Source organism: Aristolochia californica, unplaced genomic scaffold, assembly GCF_029961685.1.
Source record: "Aristolochia californica isolate CCGP_79_NKW_82.1479 unplaced genomic scaffold, dmAriCali1.0.hap1 SCAF_3, whole genome shotgun sequence".
Lineage (NCBI taxonomy): Eukaryota > Viridiplantae > Streptophyta > Magnoliopsida > Piperales > Aristolochiaceae > Aristolochia > Aristolochia californica.
In genome coordinates, this window is record NW_027181992.1 from 7420850 (window position 1) to 7433589 (window position 12740).

Sequence of the window (12740 nt, forward strand, 5' to 3'; positions counted from 1 at the left end):
GAAAATCTTTCAATGATTCATAAAGATTAGTAACCTAAGGTTATGACAAAGAAAAAAAAACTTAATTTTGATGAACTAACATTAAAGTTATATAGTTTTTCTCCTTCTAGTAGGTCATCCTCTTTTAAAATGGCAAGAATCTGCAGTAGAATGCTCCCAACAACGATTTACGACTATGATACCATGTAAAAATTCAGATTTGGGTAAAGGAATAGGAGAAAATTGAGAAAAAAAAGAGAAAATGAGAAGAAAATTTTTCTAAAGAGCTTTAAGGGCTCCATTGGGAACTATGCATGAATTCCCAGACTTCTTAAATAGGTGTTTTCAGTTATGAATTACAAAAATACCCCTACATACTTAATAAACCTTAATTTTCCGAATTCTCTAACTACACATCCCATATATATAAATAATTAATCACTGATTTAATTTAACATGCAGAATTAAGATTACATAAAAAAAATTAACCACTAAAATAGTAAAATAACTAAAATACCCCTGAAGGGTAAAATGACCAAAAATACCCCTGGGAGTATTTTCTAACATGTTCCATTACTTCCGTTTTAGCGAACAGGTGGGGAATGATTTGTGAGCTCGGGTTGTCTGGTAGGATCTTTTCCTTCTTTACGCTCGAGAGCTCACATTATCCGACTCAAAAGATCTTGAGGATCCTTGAATAAAACAAAAAAGACCAGTCCCACATTTGTTTGTTTCTGAATGGTGATTGATTTGTGTTAGTGGTGTCAACTCCGCCTACTTTCTGGTGGATATTTCACCGGTAAGCTGCCGACGTGGTACACCCCTACTGTAAAACTTTCTGGTCTTCTTCAAGGAAATTACACGAGCATTCCTTCAGTTTGCATTTTCACTTCCGAAGCTCGAAGAACCCCTCACTACCGTGCCAAAGTTTTGTTCTTCAGTGTTCGGTGAAAAGCAGACGTTAGGTCACAGCAGATAGGAGTTCGTATCCACCTAAAGAAAGGAAACAGAAGCAGGCAGTAAATATTTTCTCTTATTTTCCATATGAAGAGGTGTGAATGACCTCTTGCACGAAAGCGATACCCATTTGGCTCGTCTCTCACTCGATTAAGCTCAAAAGGGTGTCAAATAATGCACGTCTTTGGTGCAAGATCATCGTCTCAACACAGACGCAGCTGACATGATTTTTTAGGCCTAACTTCTTTGTAAAGTAGCAGAAGATGAGGAAAGAATATAAATTGAGGAGATATTTTGAAATAAAAAAAAGAAGCTAAAAAGCTATTCAAGGAAAGCCATGAAAAGTGGTCCAAATGCCACTTATGAGCAACAAGGCCAGCTGAGTACCAAACTGGACATGTGGCAGGCATCAAACGATTGCAATTACATGTCTGTGGATCCAAATATCATCCAAGGACGTCTCTTCACGCCATCTCGTTTCTCCCACCTTCTACCTGCAACTCTTCTTTCTCTTTGAGCTCCTGCCATGATGGCAAACCTCAGCTTCATCATTGGAATCATCGGTAAGTCTCAGATATCTTAAACTCACCAAGTCGAATTGAAGTTTTTGTCTATCACCTTCCACTGATTTCACTATTACCTGTAATCAAAATGCTTCTGCAGGAAACGTAGTTTCTATACTGGTCTTCACTTCCCCAATGTAAGTAATTTTATCGTTCTTCAGAGTAAAGGGTACCCTTCTTAGGTTTCGTTTTTCGGCTCTAGAATTGGTAACTGCAATTTTTTTTTTTTTTTTTTTTTTGGGAAATTAGTGGGACTTTTCGACGAGTGGTGAAGAAAAAATCCACAGAGAATTTCAAGAGTATTCCTTATGTGGCTACACTTCTGAGCACATCTTTGTGGACTTTCTACGGGCTTCTGAAGCCGGATGGTTTACTCGTTTCTACCGTTAATGGAGCTGGGGCTGCTCTTCAGACCATCTACGTCATTTTGTTTCTCATATATGCACCTAAAGACACAAAGGTGAGCACCGTCTTCTTCCCGCATCCAAAGTGACCGTTCCCTCTCCTGTGCAGTCCATGCAAGGGACCGGGACTGTGGTTTCAGTCTCTAAGGCTCCTTGCTTCACCTACCTGCCTCTGGAAACTTTTTGAGTCATGTCATGTCAACAAGGAGCTCTACAGACCATTGTCACAACCTTGTGTAATTTTACTGTTAGCACAGAGGCAAAAGTAGAAGTATTTTTCAAAGAAAATTATTTCATTGCAAAAAGTAGCCAGTGTTTCTGTTTTCTTATCAGAATTCCATTAGCAGCCGAAACAATGCTTCTCAGATGAAAGAAGTGGATTAATTAGCTTCTTGATTGCAATTAACCCGAATATGTTTTCAGATAAAGACACTGAAATTGTTCCTGGCCATGGATATCGGGTTTCTGGGAGCTGTAGTTGCCATTACTCTTCTTGCATTACATGGAAGCCAACAAATAGTTGTGGTGGGTTTCCTGTGCGCCGGTCTGACGTTAGGAATGTACGGCTCTCCCATGGCCGCCATGGTAAATAGCCTTTTTCTTTCTTTTTTTCACTTTGCCTAGTCTGGATTATGGAGGCTCTTGTCTTCTTGGGGAAAAAAGCATTAGAAGCATGAGCGAGTCTGTTGAGGAACTTGACAAATCATGGACCCTAATGGAGGGTGCTTGTGAACACAGAGAACGGTAATAAAGACGAAGAGTGTGGAGTTCATGCCTTTCTTCCTCTCCTTTTTCCTCTTTCTCAATGGAGGAGTTTGGACTGTGTATTCTATCCTTGTCAGAGATTTCTTCATTGGGGTAAGCCAGTCTCTGTCCATTTGTTCCCCTGCCAAAAATCATGGTAAAAATATTTCAGAACCACTCGACTACAGATTTCTTCATTGGCTTCATTACACAATTGCAGGTGCCTAATGCGATCGGTTTCGTGCTGGGGTCAGTCCAGTTGATTCTCTACGCTGTATACAAAAAGGGCAGGCCAGCTTCAACAAAGACTACAGAGGCGGAGGAAGAAGAAGGCTCTGCTCACCTGGTGGAGATGGGAGCCTACGAAAGTGAAACCCAGAAAACGCCAAGCCTCATCAAGGGAAGGAGCATGCCGAAGCCGACAGTGTCTAGGCAGCTTAGCCTTCAGAGGATTCTGAAGACCTATTCTTTGACTCCCTACGAACTGTACTCCAGTCAGTCCCATAAACACGATGAAGAAACTTGAGGACGATGAACCAAGGGCAACTGGGTGGTGATAACTAATAAATTCCCCGAAAGAGGTGGAAAATTTTGTAACATACACATCAATAGGAAGGGTTTTAGACTTGAAATCCCTAGGGCCAACCGAGATGCTATAGATTTTAGTCTAGGAATAAATTTCATAATATTTGCATTTGAATTTTCATGAATGGGGTGTTAGTATACATAGCAATATAAGTACTGGATTTTTTTTTTTTTCTGGAATTCTATTACTGGCCCATATGATTCTGGACTTCTTATCTTAGATTTTCAAATAGTAGAATTCAATCTATTGCAAGAGTAACTAAATGCGTTTGTTGAAGAATTGATATATACTTAAGTGCATAATTCTGAAAAAAATATGAGCTGCAAATATAGAGAAGAGACTCAACTCTTGTATACTTCATGGACCACCAATGATGGGAACTAGGCATTTGTAGTCATTCTCTGCTTAGATGTGTGCTAAAGCTAAGAAAATTTGGTTGAGGTCCATGTCTCTTCAAAATTAAAATTGATTGGTATTTTTCTTTCCTTTTTCATTAGATTTGATTAGTTCCCTCCAAACATCCACTCTATCTCCTACTTCCCAATTGCCAATAAATTATAGGGAATTTTACTACATTACCTAATTTTTTCAATAAATATTAACACAAATAACCGACTTCTGAACTTAATATAAAAAATAACCAACTTTGACCAATTAACTACACATGTGTACAGTCCAATGTAACATGTAAGCTTTGATTGCTTGCGTAGTGTCATGTTATCATGCCACATCAGATTCCGAAGGTCTAACGACATGTCATTTTACACGTCATCGAACAACCATATGATGATCCATGTAGGATGCCATGTCACCACATGCTGCATTAGAAATCAAGAAATGAAATGTGTAAAATTTTAAACTGAAGGTAATGAAATAAAATGTGTAAAATTTTTAAAGTGAAGGTAATAAAATGAAATGTGTAAAATTTTACCTTCACTTTAAAATTTTACACAATTGTTTTAAAAAATTGTTGGAAGATGGGTCCAAGCCCACACGACCAAGGAATGTTCACATATGCAAGTGTGTTGGAAGATGGGCCCAAACCCATAAGATATGGACCCACCATGATCACACTACCTGGTGGGACCCACCATGATCACGTGAAGTGGCATTATGAGTCTTACACAATAAGAAGTCTTACACAAGAAGAAGTCTTATAGAGCCACAATTATTATGGAATGAGGTCTCATAGAAGAGTTTCAGTTTAAATGTCTTTTAGTCATGTTAGTCTTCTATTTATATTGGGTTATTTAATTATGCTAGGACTTATCTTTAAGTGTTAGAGTTTGGATGTAATTGGGACAAAGGTAGTTTAATTGTAGTTGGACTCTACTACTTTCTTCTATTATAAATAGAGGTTCATGTACTCTGATTATAATAAGTCAATGAAGTATTTCTCTTTTCCACAAAGATGAAGTTTTTGCATCTAAGAATAAATTTTTGCAACAAAAAAAATTGAAGACTAAAAGTCCTGACTCACAATAATAATTGTGGTAATTATTGGTGATACGTGACTCGACTTGACTCGATTCTATTTCTCAGGCAGGATTATTATTTTGAAGTATTCACAACATATTTCTTGGCCAACGTATTATTTGGTGCAGATACTCGCATCAGATTATTTCATGGGTCCTTTTACAAAGATTTTTTATTATTTTGGTTAATGTTATATGGGCCCAGGCCCATTTCAGCTGCAGCTATTGTGTCTTTTTGGATGAGACATTATTATTGAAGAAGTGGTGGCCTCAAAATCCTATCTTCCTATTTACCTATTACTTATTGGTTATTTGACAACCTTACTCCTACTATCCTTTATTTGACTCTCACATACATCTTTGAGACAACCTTGTGCGTGTTGCTTCGGTAGGGAGTTTAAGTCCATACATATATACATATTGGTGTTTAAAGTCCATTTAGACTATTTTATATATATACTCGTGGGCGTCTTGTGAATGACAGGCATTACCCACTTATCACGTTTGAGAGTCGATGCCCGGGTTGGGACACCGTGATGGAGGACCTTATTACTACATATATGTTACCCCCCTTAATTGGCATGTATTACTCTTGCCACTTGAGAGTTGTTGTCCTATGAAGGGACACGGTGATGGAGGAGTTTTACTACACTTTTGAGTATTGCGTATAGACGCACTACCTGCGAAAGATAAGAGTGTCACTACCTACGAATGATAAGAGTGTGCCCTACATCCAACATGAGTTATGATTGGAGTATGGATCGATGTCATACGACTTGGAGTGGTTTTACTCTCACTTATCTTATGCCAGTCAGGCCTCGTGGTAGATAACACCAATGTGAGGGGGAGTGTTGGAAGATATGGAGGACTGTCATTCTATACCAGAAGATCATATACATCATTTGCAACAAGTTGGGAGTTTATGATGTTTTCTCACCCCCAGCTTGAGGGGGAGTGTTGGAAGATGGGCCCAAGCCCACACGACCAAGGAAGGTCCACATATCCAAGTGTGTAGGAAGATGCCCCAAACCCATAAGATATGGTCCCACCATGATCACACGAGTTGGTAGGACCCACCATAATCATGTGAGGTGACATTATGAGTCTTACACAAGAAGAAGTCTTACAGAGCTATGATTATTATGAAAAGAGGTCTCACAAAAGAGTTTCAGTTTAAAGGTGTTTTAATCATATTAGTGTTCTATTTATATTAGGTAATTTAATTATGTTAGGACTTATCTTTAAGTATTAGAGTATGGGTATAATTGGGACAAAGACAGTTTAATTGTAGTTGGACTCTACTACTTTCCTCTATTATAACTAGAGGTTCATGTACTCTAATTATAATAAGTCAATGAAGTATTTCTCTTGTCCATAAATTCAACAAAAAATAATAATCAAATCATATATTTTTATTATATTAAAGTGAAGGTAATGAAATTAAATGTGTAAATTTTTTAAAACAAAAAATTAATATTTTTAAAATATTTTTAATTATAAATAACTTGAAGCAATAATGAAAAAAAATGGGAGAAAAAAGATAAGCTGACATGGAGTGCTGATGCGATATGTGATGACGCGTTATGATGATGTGGCATCCTACATGGATGGTGACATGCTTATTTGATGATGTGTTGATTGACATATTGTTAAACACTTTAGGTGTTGATGTGGCGTGATGACATGGCACAACGTAAGCGGTCAAAGCTTACATGTCACCTTGGACAGTACACACATACAATTGGCGGCTTTACATTGGGTATTTTTTAAATTTAAGTTCAGAAGTTGGTTATTTGTGTTAGTATTTATAAAAAAAATTAGGGTAATATTATAAATTTTCTAAATTGTATATGTGGATCTTCTAATAAGATTTAGTCATCCATCCTTAGCTAAAAATATCTCTTCAAACAAGTGTAAAAAGGAGCATCTCGTGATTTCCCTTGGACATAAATGACATAGACTTGTTCAAAAGTGTATACGGCCCTGCCAAGAATCACAGGTTCCTAAAGCTTAGGCATTGCATGTGACCCCAACTAAGGAACTCATCTAGATTATATTTACTTCAATGGTATTTTGTATTCTGAAGAGAAGAAGCAGGCCCGGATTATCTACCATTCAATCGTATCTGTAAGAAAAGTGTCAAGATGGCGACCGACCACCTTCATCTGATTTTAATGGTCATCATTTGTTCAGTGGCAGTCCTCAGTTGTTGGGTAGTGTGGCTGCCGATATTTTCTCAAGCGATCAATTATTAAAATGCAACGGAGCTAATATAATAGATACTCGCCGGTGATCAGGAAGATGATATATATATATATATAGCCTGCGCCTTCAAGCTAGCTCCAGAAGGAAAACTTGAACCTTCTCAGTACTGTTCGTCAAGGATCGATGCAGACTCTTAGTTTCATTGTAGGAGTCGTCGGTGAGTTTTCAAATTTTCATGTCCTCTGTGATGCTTTTTTTCACCATTATTCTTCCTGTTTTCGTCGTTTCCGTTTTATATATACACTCTGCTTAAAGAGATGATCAGGCTGATCTTTGTCGCTGCTTTCCTCCATTTCAGGGAATGTCACCTCTTTGTTAATCTTTGCTTCTCCCATGTGAGTTTTCCGGCCGGAAAATCCATAAACCTTTTAGACGCTTACGAATCTATAATCTTTTCCTTAATGGTCGTCTTACATGAGTAATGTTTTGGTCGCCATTGCAGACCGACGTTCTTCCGTATAGTGAAGAGCGGGTCGACGGAGGACTTCGAAGGCCTTCCATATGTCTGTACATTTCTGAGTTCTTCCCTCTGGACTTACTATGGCATGGCGAAGCCTGGTGGGTATCTGATTGCCACTGTCAACTCTGTCGGCGTTGTTCTGGAATTCATCTACGTCACTCTTTTCCTCATTTATGCACCTCCGCTTACAAGGGTGAGAGACTGCTGTGTTGCTTGGTCCTTCTTCGAAGTTCATCACCACCACCACACACACCCACTATGAATGTATTCCCCATCGATGATCGATCAGTGTTAGGATTTCCTTTGACGGCTTCTAGGTCAAGACGGGCATCTGTGTGGCGATCCTGGACGTGGGTTTTCTGGGCGCAGCTATTCTGGTGACTCGCCTTGTCATCCATGGGACTCTGCAAGTGACTGTGATTGGGCTCTTGTGTGTCGGACTGACCACCGTCATGTACGCTTCGCCTCTAGCTGCCATGGTAAAATCACTGTCGCCTCTTCAATGAAAATTGAAAAATAAAAAACTTCCCACGTTTATCAGCAGCAGGTTGACGATCGACGACCAAGGATTTTAATCCGAAAACCATTTTCTTTCTCTTTCTTCCACATTGTATTAATAATTATTCCAGCTGGGTTGCTACGTTCCATCAGAAAAGATGACCAGTGCTTTTAGTCCGGTGGTCCCTTCCTGTTCCCTACGAAAGAATGGATTTCAATTTTCAGTCGTCTATTAAACCTGGGTTTTTAATTCGTTTAAAGTACTCAAAACTAATCCTTCTCTGGTCATTTCTACAGAAAACGGTGATAACAATGAGGAGCGTGGAGTATATGCCGTTCTTTCTCTCATTTTCCCTGTTCATCAATGGAGGAATTTGGACGTTTTACTCGGTTCTGGAACGAGACATCTTCGTCGGGGTGAGTCGCCTTCTCATTCGCCTTCTCATTCAGTATTCATGGATTACATGGTCTGCAGCTTCATTAGAAACGCAAAAACAGAAAAATCTTGGGGATTCTCACCAGTTCATTAGATCAACCAGTCAATAAATCCGAACCGGATCTCTGAAGTTTAACATGTGCGCTTTTGACGGATGGGGCTAGAATCATTATCTTAGATGAGTTGTCTCTTCCTGTATTCCTGGGAACCTAATCAAAAGTAGAGTTTCATAGTCCACAAAATGAAGTGTGTGATGGGACTGGCCATCTGACAATTCTGATTTCTGAGCTGTATGATGGAACTTGATTTCTACTTTGTTGTCCGGTCTGAAGTGCCTTCTGTTGTACATCCAAGTAACAGAGAAACGAAGATGTAACCTCACAGACTTCTTCCAGAAAGTATTGGAAAGGAACGACGAAGAAGAAAAAAAAAATTTCCCTTCTTCTCCGATGATTTTCTGATGCTCGGGAACCCAATTTCGTGAATGCATTTCTTGATTAATCTTCTTTACCAAATACCAGTAGCATCAAGAGCAAAAACTCAAATACGAGTAGCATCGATCAAAGACTTCTAGCTTTCATTGATGGTTTCGGTCTCTGCTTCTGCAGGTGCCAAACGGGACGGGCTTTGTCTTCGGAGTCGTTCAGTTGATCCTCTACGCCACCTACAGGAACGCCAAGAGAGCAGGTTCTAGAATAGAGGAACTAGAGGAAGCTCGGCAGAGACTATTCCAATCAAGGGCAGTTAATGAAGTAGATGATGGCAAGATCACAGCGGCTTAGATTCAAAGAGGAGGAAGAAGACCATTATTTAAGATATGGGATGAATTACAGGCGTTATACAAAGGATGGATCTTCAGTTTGTTTCCTTTGATTGAAAACGCATGCACTTGCTAGGACGTGCACGCTGCTATTTTCAGTTCATCCAACCATGGCGAATGTCATCCCAATACCTCGATCATGTTTGGTGAATGGCATTTCACGAGAGATGTATAAGCCACCCTTTTCTGTTGTCAAGTTCTAGTATGGGTAATGATTTACAGTAATTTGGAGAAATTCTTTGGCAATATAAATTTTTTAAGTTCACCGTATTTTCTCACTTTCTTATATATTTGATAAGATTGTGAGATGCTCCCTATTTGAGATCGATCCACACTTCGATCCGAAAAGAACCCATTTGGAAAGATACCATTAAAGTTTTTTGGTAAAGATTACAGATAATGGTTCTCTCTCTCCTTGAGAGAGGTTTTTGGAGAGCAGACATCAAAACTACTGTAAGCAATCTGCAAAAGAGCCATTGAAATTTGAAGCAAACTGATCGCCCATCAGTTATTCTGGAGCTTAGATTTTATGTCATTCGTATTAGTCTTCGTCTCCTTCTTCTTTATGGAACTTCCAAACTGCTGCCATTAACCAATTAGAAGCAGAAGAGGACTTGGACTTGCCGCTTCTCTGCACCTGCGTCACTAACCCACTTTCTCTTTAGCCGTAGAATCAGAAGAGTTTCTTCGGAAGATGGAAATAGATAGAATGACTCTCACCTTTTTCCTTGGTGCACTACTCTTCTCTATCTTCAAACTCTGCAAGCTTTCAGGTCTGTTGGTCACGTACTCCTTCAGTTGCTGTTCGTCCATAGTTTCTATCAAATTCGTCTGTCATTGCAAGCACGTTAATCTTCCAAGAATCTGGTAAACTAAAAGTTGTAAATGATTCTGAAACTGGATCCGTAAGGCTGTAACTCAGTACCAGACTACAGATTCCACATTTCTACTTCAAGGTAAATGGACTTACCCAGGACACTAGTTCATCCACCTCTTTCCGAATCACCTCCTCTTCCATGTCAGCCTGGTTATTCTTATCTCGCCATGAAAGCACCTTTGTATCGGCCTGATCTTTGGTTTTCTTGCCCTTCTTTGCTCCTTTGTCCGACATTTTAATTTGTTAATGAAGGAAGGAAGACGAAGGGAATATAAGGAGTGAAGTCAATGTAACAGTCGAACGTAAACTAGAAGCTTTGACGTTACAATGGAGAAGAAATACATTTTTACAGGAGAATCACGATGTTCCACAGCGACCGTTACATGTTCTTTTAGATTTTGGAATTTCTGTACATGCCAAAAGTGCAGTGTCTTGGGACTGCCGCTTTCGTTTATAAAAAAAAAGTGAATTGGCGGATCATTTATTTCTGAAAAGAAGAAAAGACATGATCGGTTTTCCTTCCCTGCGGCAGGGGCCAAAATTTCTCTGAACTGGATCAGTAAGAGATTTACAGGCTGGTCCAACGATCAAGAGGTTAGGGCCTGAACTCCCATTCCCTTTTGATTATTACAACATTTTAATCGGATTAGTTTGGTTTGCAACCATTGTCGATGCCAAGGAAATGCCAGGTGAAAGGTGGAAAATGGATAATGTGAAACTCTTTGGAGTACGCAAGAAAATTACGTTGCCATTGTCTACAATCATCAATAATTATGTTTGGTTTGCAACCATTGTCTCCAAGATGAGATGCATAAGTTTTTCATCAACTACAAATAGAGAGTGATAATGGTCATTCTTCTAATCCTCCTTCGCAGTGATATGTACTTTTTAATGTATATTTTAAATTTATTTATTTTTATACATTTTTATATAATTTATATTTTTACGTGTATTTTTATAATTTAATTATTATTATATAATTATATTAGTTTTATGCATTTTATTTGTACATTCTTTATAATTTAATCATTTTAGTTTTTAAAATTTATTATTGTTTCTTATTTTGATAATTAAATAGGATAAATAAAAAATATTATTTTACTAATTTCTTTTACCAACAAAATAAAAATTCATTGGAAACATTTTTAAGTTTTTAATTTTTCAAATATTTTTCAAAACATATAATTAACTCACCCGTTAGATTCTAGACCTCAACCTATGAATAGTAAAATTCTACTGGAAGAAAAAAAATTACTTCTTATATTTGTAACCTTTTACTATGATTTTTTAATTTTGATTAGTAGAGAGTTCACTTCTGCTATTGAATTTCAAATTTTGTTGGCAAAGTTTTTGAATTTTTACTAGAGAAGTCGAATTTTTTGAATATGTACCAACAAAATCGGATTTGCTGACAAACATTTTCAATTTCTACCAATAAAATTGAATTTCATTGGTAGATTTTTTGAATTTTCTCTATAGCGAAATTGACTTTTACTATTAAAGTTTTTAAACTTTAGCAACAAAATTTGAAAATTATGTTGGAAGATGGTCGGTTTGCAAATTTGGGAGTTTTTCTAGTAGATTTGATTGCTAGCAGAAGTCTATTTTCTTGTAGTATGTCGCATTGGAATCAAGGAATTGAATGATCCACATTCGGGTTGGGTTCCAGATGCTATACAAAATAAGTGTTTATTCATAGATGTTTTAGATATCAAAATCGAGTAACTTTAAAATCTTCATACAATATATTCTTGGGTTGATCTGATCGACTATAGACTAGAGCAAATTATATTGTGAATTAGATTGGTTGTAAAAAGCAAAGCATTCTTAAATTTCAACTCTAAAATATTGATTGGGAATATAATTTTAAATTGTTCATAAACTTACATTAGTAATCTATGTTATTCATCTTCTTCACATGCAGTTCCCTATACATTATTCTTGTGTTGATCAGATCAACTATAGACTAGAGCAAATTATATTGTGAATTAGATTGGCTCTAATAAGCAAATGCATTCTTAAATTTCAGCTCTAAAATATTGATTGGTAATATGATTTTAAATTGTTCCTAAACTTACATTAAGAGTCTTGTTATTCATCTTCTTCACATCCATTTCCCTATACATCTCCAGTCCATACTCTTTGAAAAACAAACCTTTTAGGACTCTATATGATCAAATCAAGTTAATTCAACTGTTTGTCAGTAATTTGATTCAAAACCAAGTTTCAGATAAAGAAAAAAAATATGTGATATCAACTCACCTTTATCTTCTATGAAGCCAAAGCAACTAATTTCCTTATCTTAGTCATGTTTTCCCATGTAGGTTAACCACATTGAAGGATGGAAAAATATTGAGAAGTCTCCCATTAATCTTTTGCAAACAATTGTAGAGAGATTGTTACAAACAAAGTGACAGGTTAACAAGATCTTGTTAGTACTCTAATATACTATTATTAAATTTATTTAATACTCTTATATATTATTCGTAAATTGTATGAGTCTTGAAATGGTTTTAGTGGGTTTACTAAGTGTGTTTAGTGTTTCTCCTATGAGCTTCTCATTTGGAATATCCAACAAACTTCAATTGTTTCAAACTAAGAGGTATTTTAGGACCATTCCTCCCGGCCTCTATCACTTTACTAATGATTGATTCAGGTGCTTTCCATATGAGATAA

General features: G+C 37.2%; 2 protein-coding genes and 1 long non-coding RNA gene across 3 annotated transcripts; 2 read left to right on the forward strand and 1 right to left on the reverse strand.

Annotated features, from left to right (window-relative positions):
* The first annotated feature begins 1362 nt into the window (after nucleotides 1-1362).
* Nucleotides 1363-3406, forward strand: LOC137959269 (bidirectional sugar transporter SWEET16-like). The gene is made up of 6 exons (XM_068806656.1): nucleotides 1363-1499; nucleotides 1600-1636; nucleotides 1749-1959; nucleotides 2327-2488; nucleotides 2642-2761; nucleotides 2868-3406. The coding sequence occupies exons 1-6, from the start codon at nucleotides 1463-1465 to the stop codon at nucleotides 3171-3173; spliced, it is 873 nt and encodes a 290-aa protein (XP_068662757.1). The 5' UTR covers nucleotides 1363-1462; the 3' UTR covers nucleotides 3174-3406.
* Nucleotides 3407-6902: 3496 nt separating this feature from the next.
* On the forward strand, nucleotides 6903-9448 carry LOC137958939 (bidirectional sugar transporter SWEET16-like). Its single transcript, XM_068806157.1, has 6 exons — nucleotides 6903-7130; nucleotides 7272-7308; nucleotides 7416-7626; nucleotides 7751-7912; nucleotides 8229-8348; nucleotides 8976-9448. The coding sequence occupies exons 1-6, from the start codon at nucleotides 7097-7099 to the stop codon at nucleotides 9147-9149; spliced, it is 738 nt and encodes a 245-aa protein (XP_068662258.1). The 5' UTR covers nucleotides 6903-7096; the 3' UTR covers nucleotides 9150-9448.
* A 103-nt stretch (nucleotides 9449-9551) lies between these two features.
* On the reverse strand, nucleotides 9552-10287 carry LOC137958380 (uncharacterized). Its single transcript, XR_011113979.1, has 3 exons — nucleotides 10158-10287; nucleotides 9908-10018; nucleotides 9552-9824 (listed from the first exon to the last, which is right to left on the reverse strand). It is a non-coding gene; the product is annotated as an uncharacterized lncRNA (long non-coding RNA).
* Nucleotides 10288-12740: the final 2453 nt, after the last annotated feature.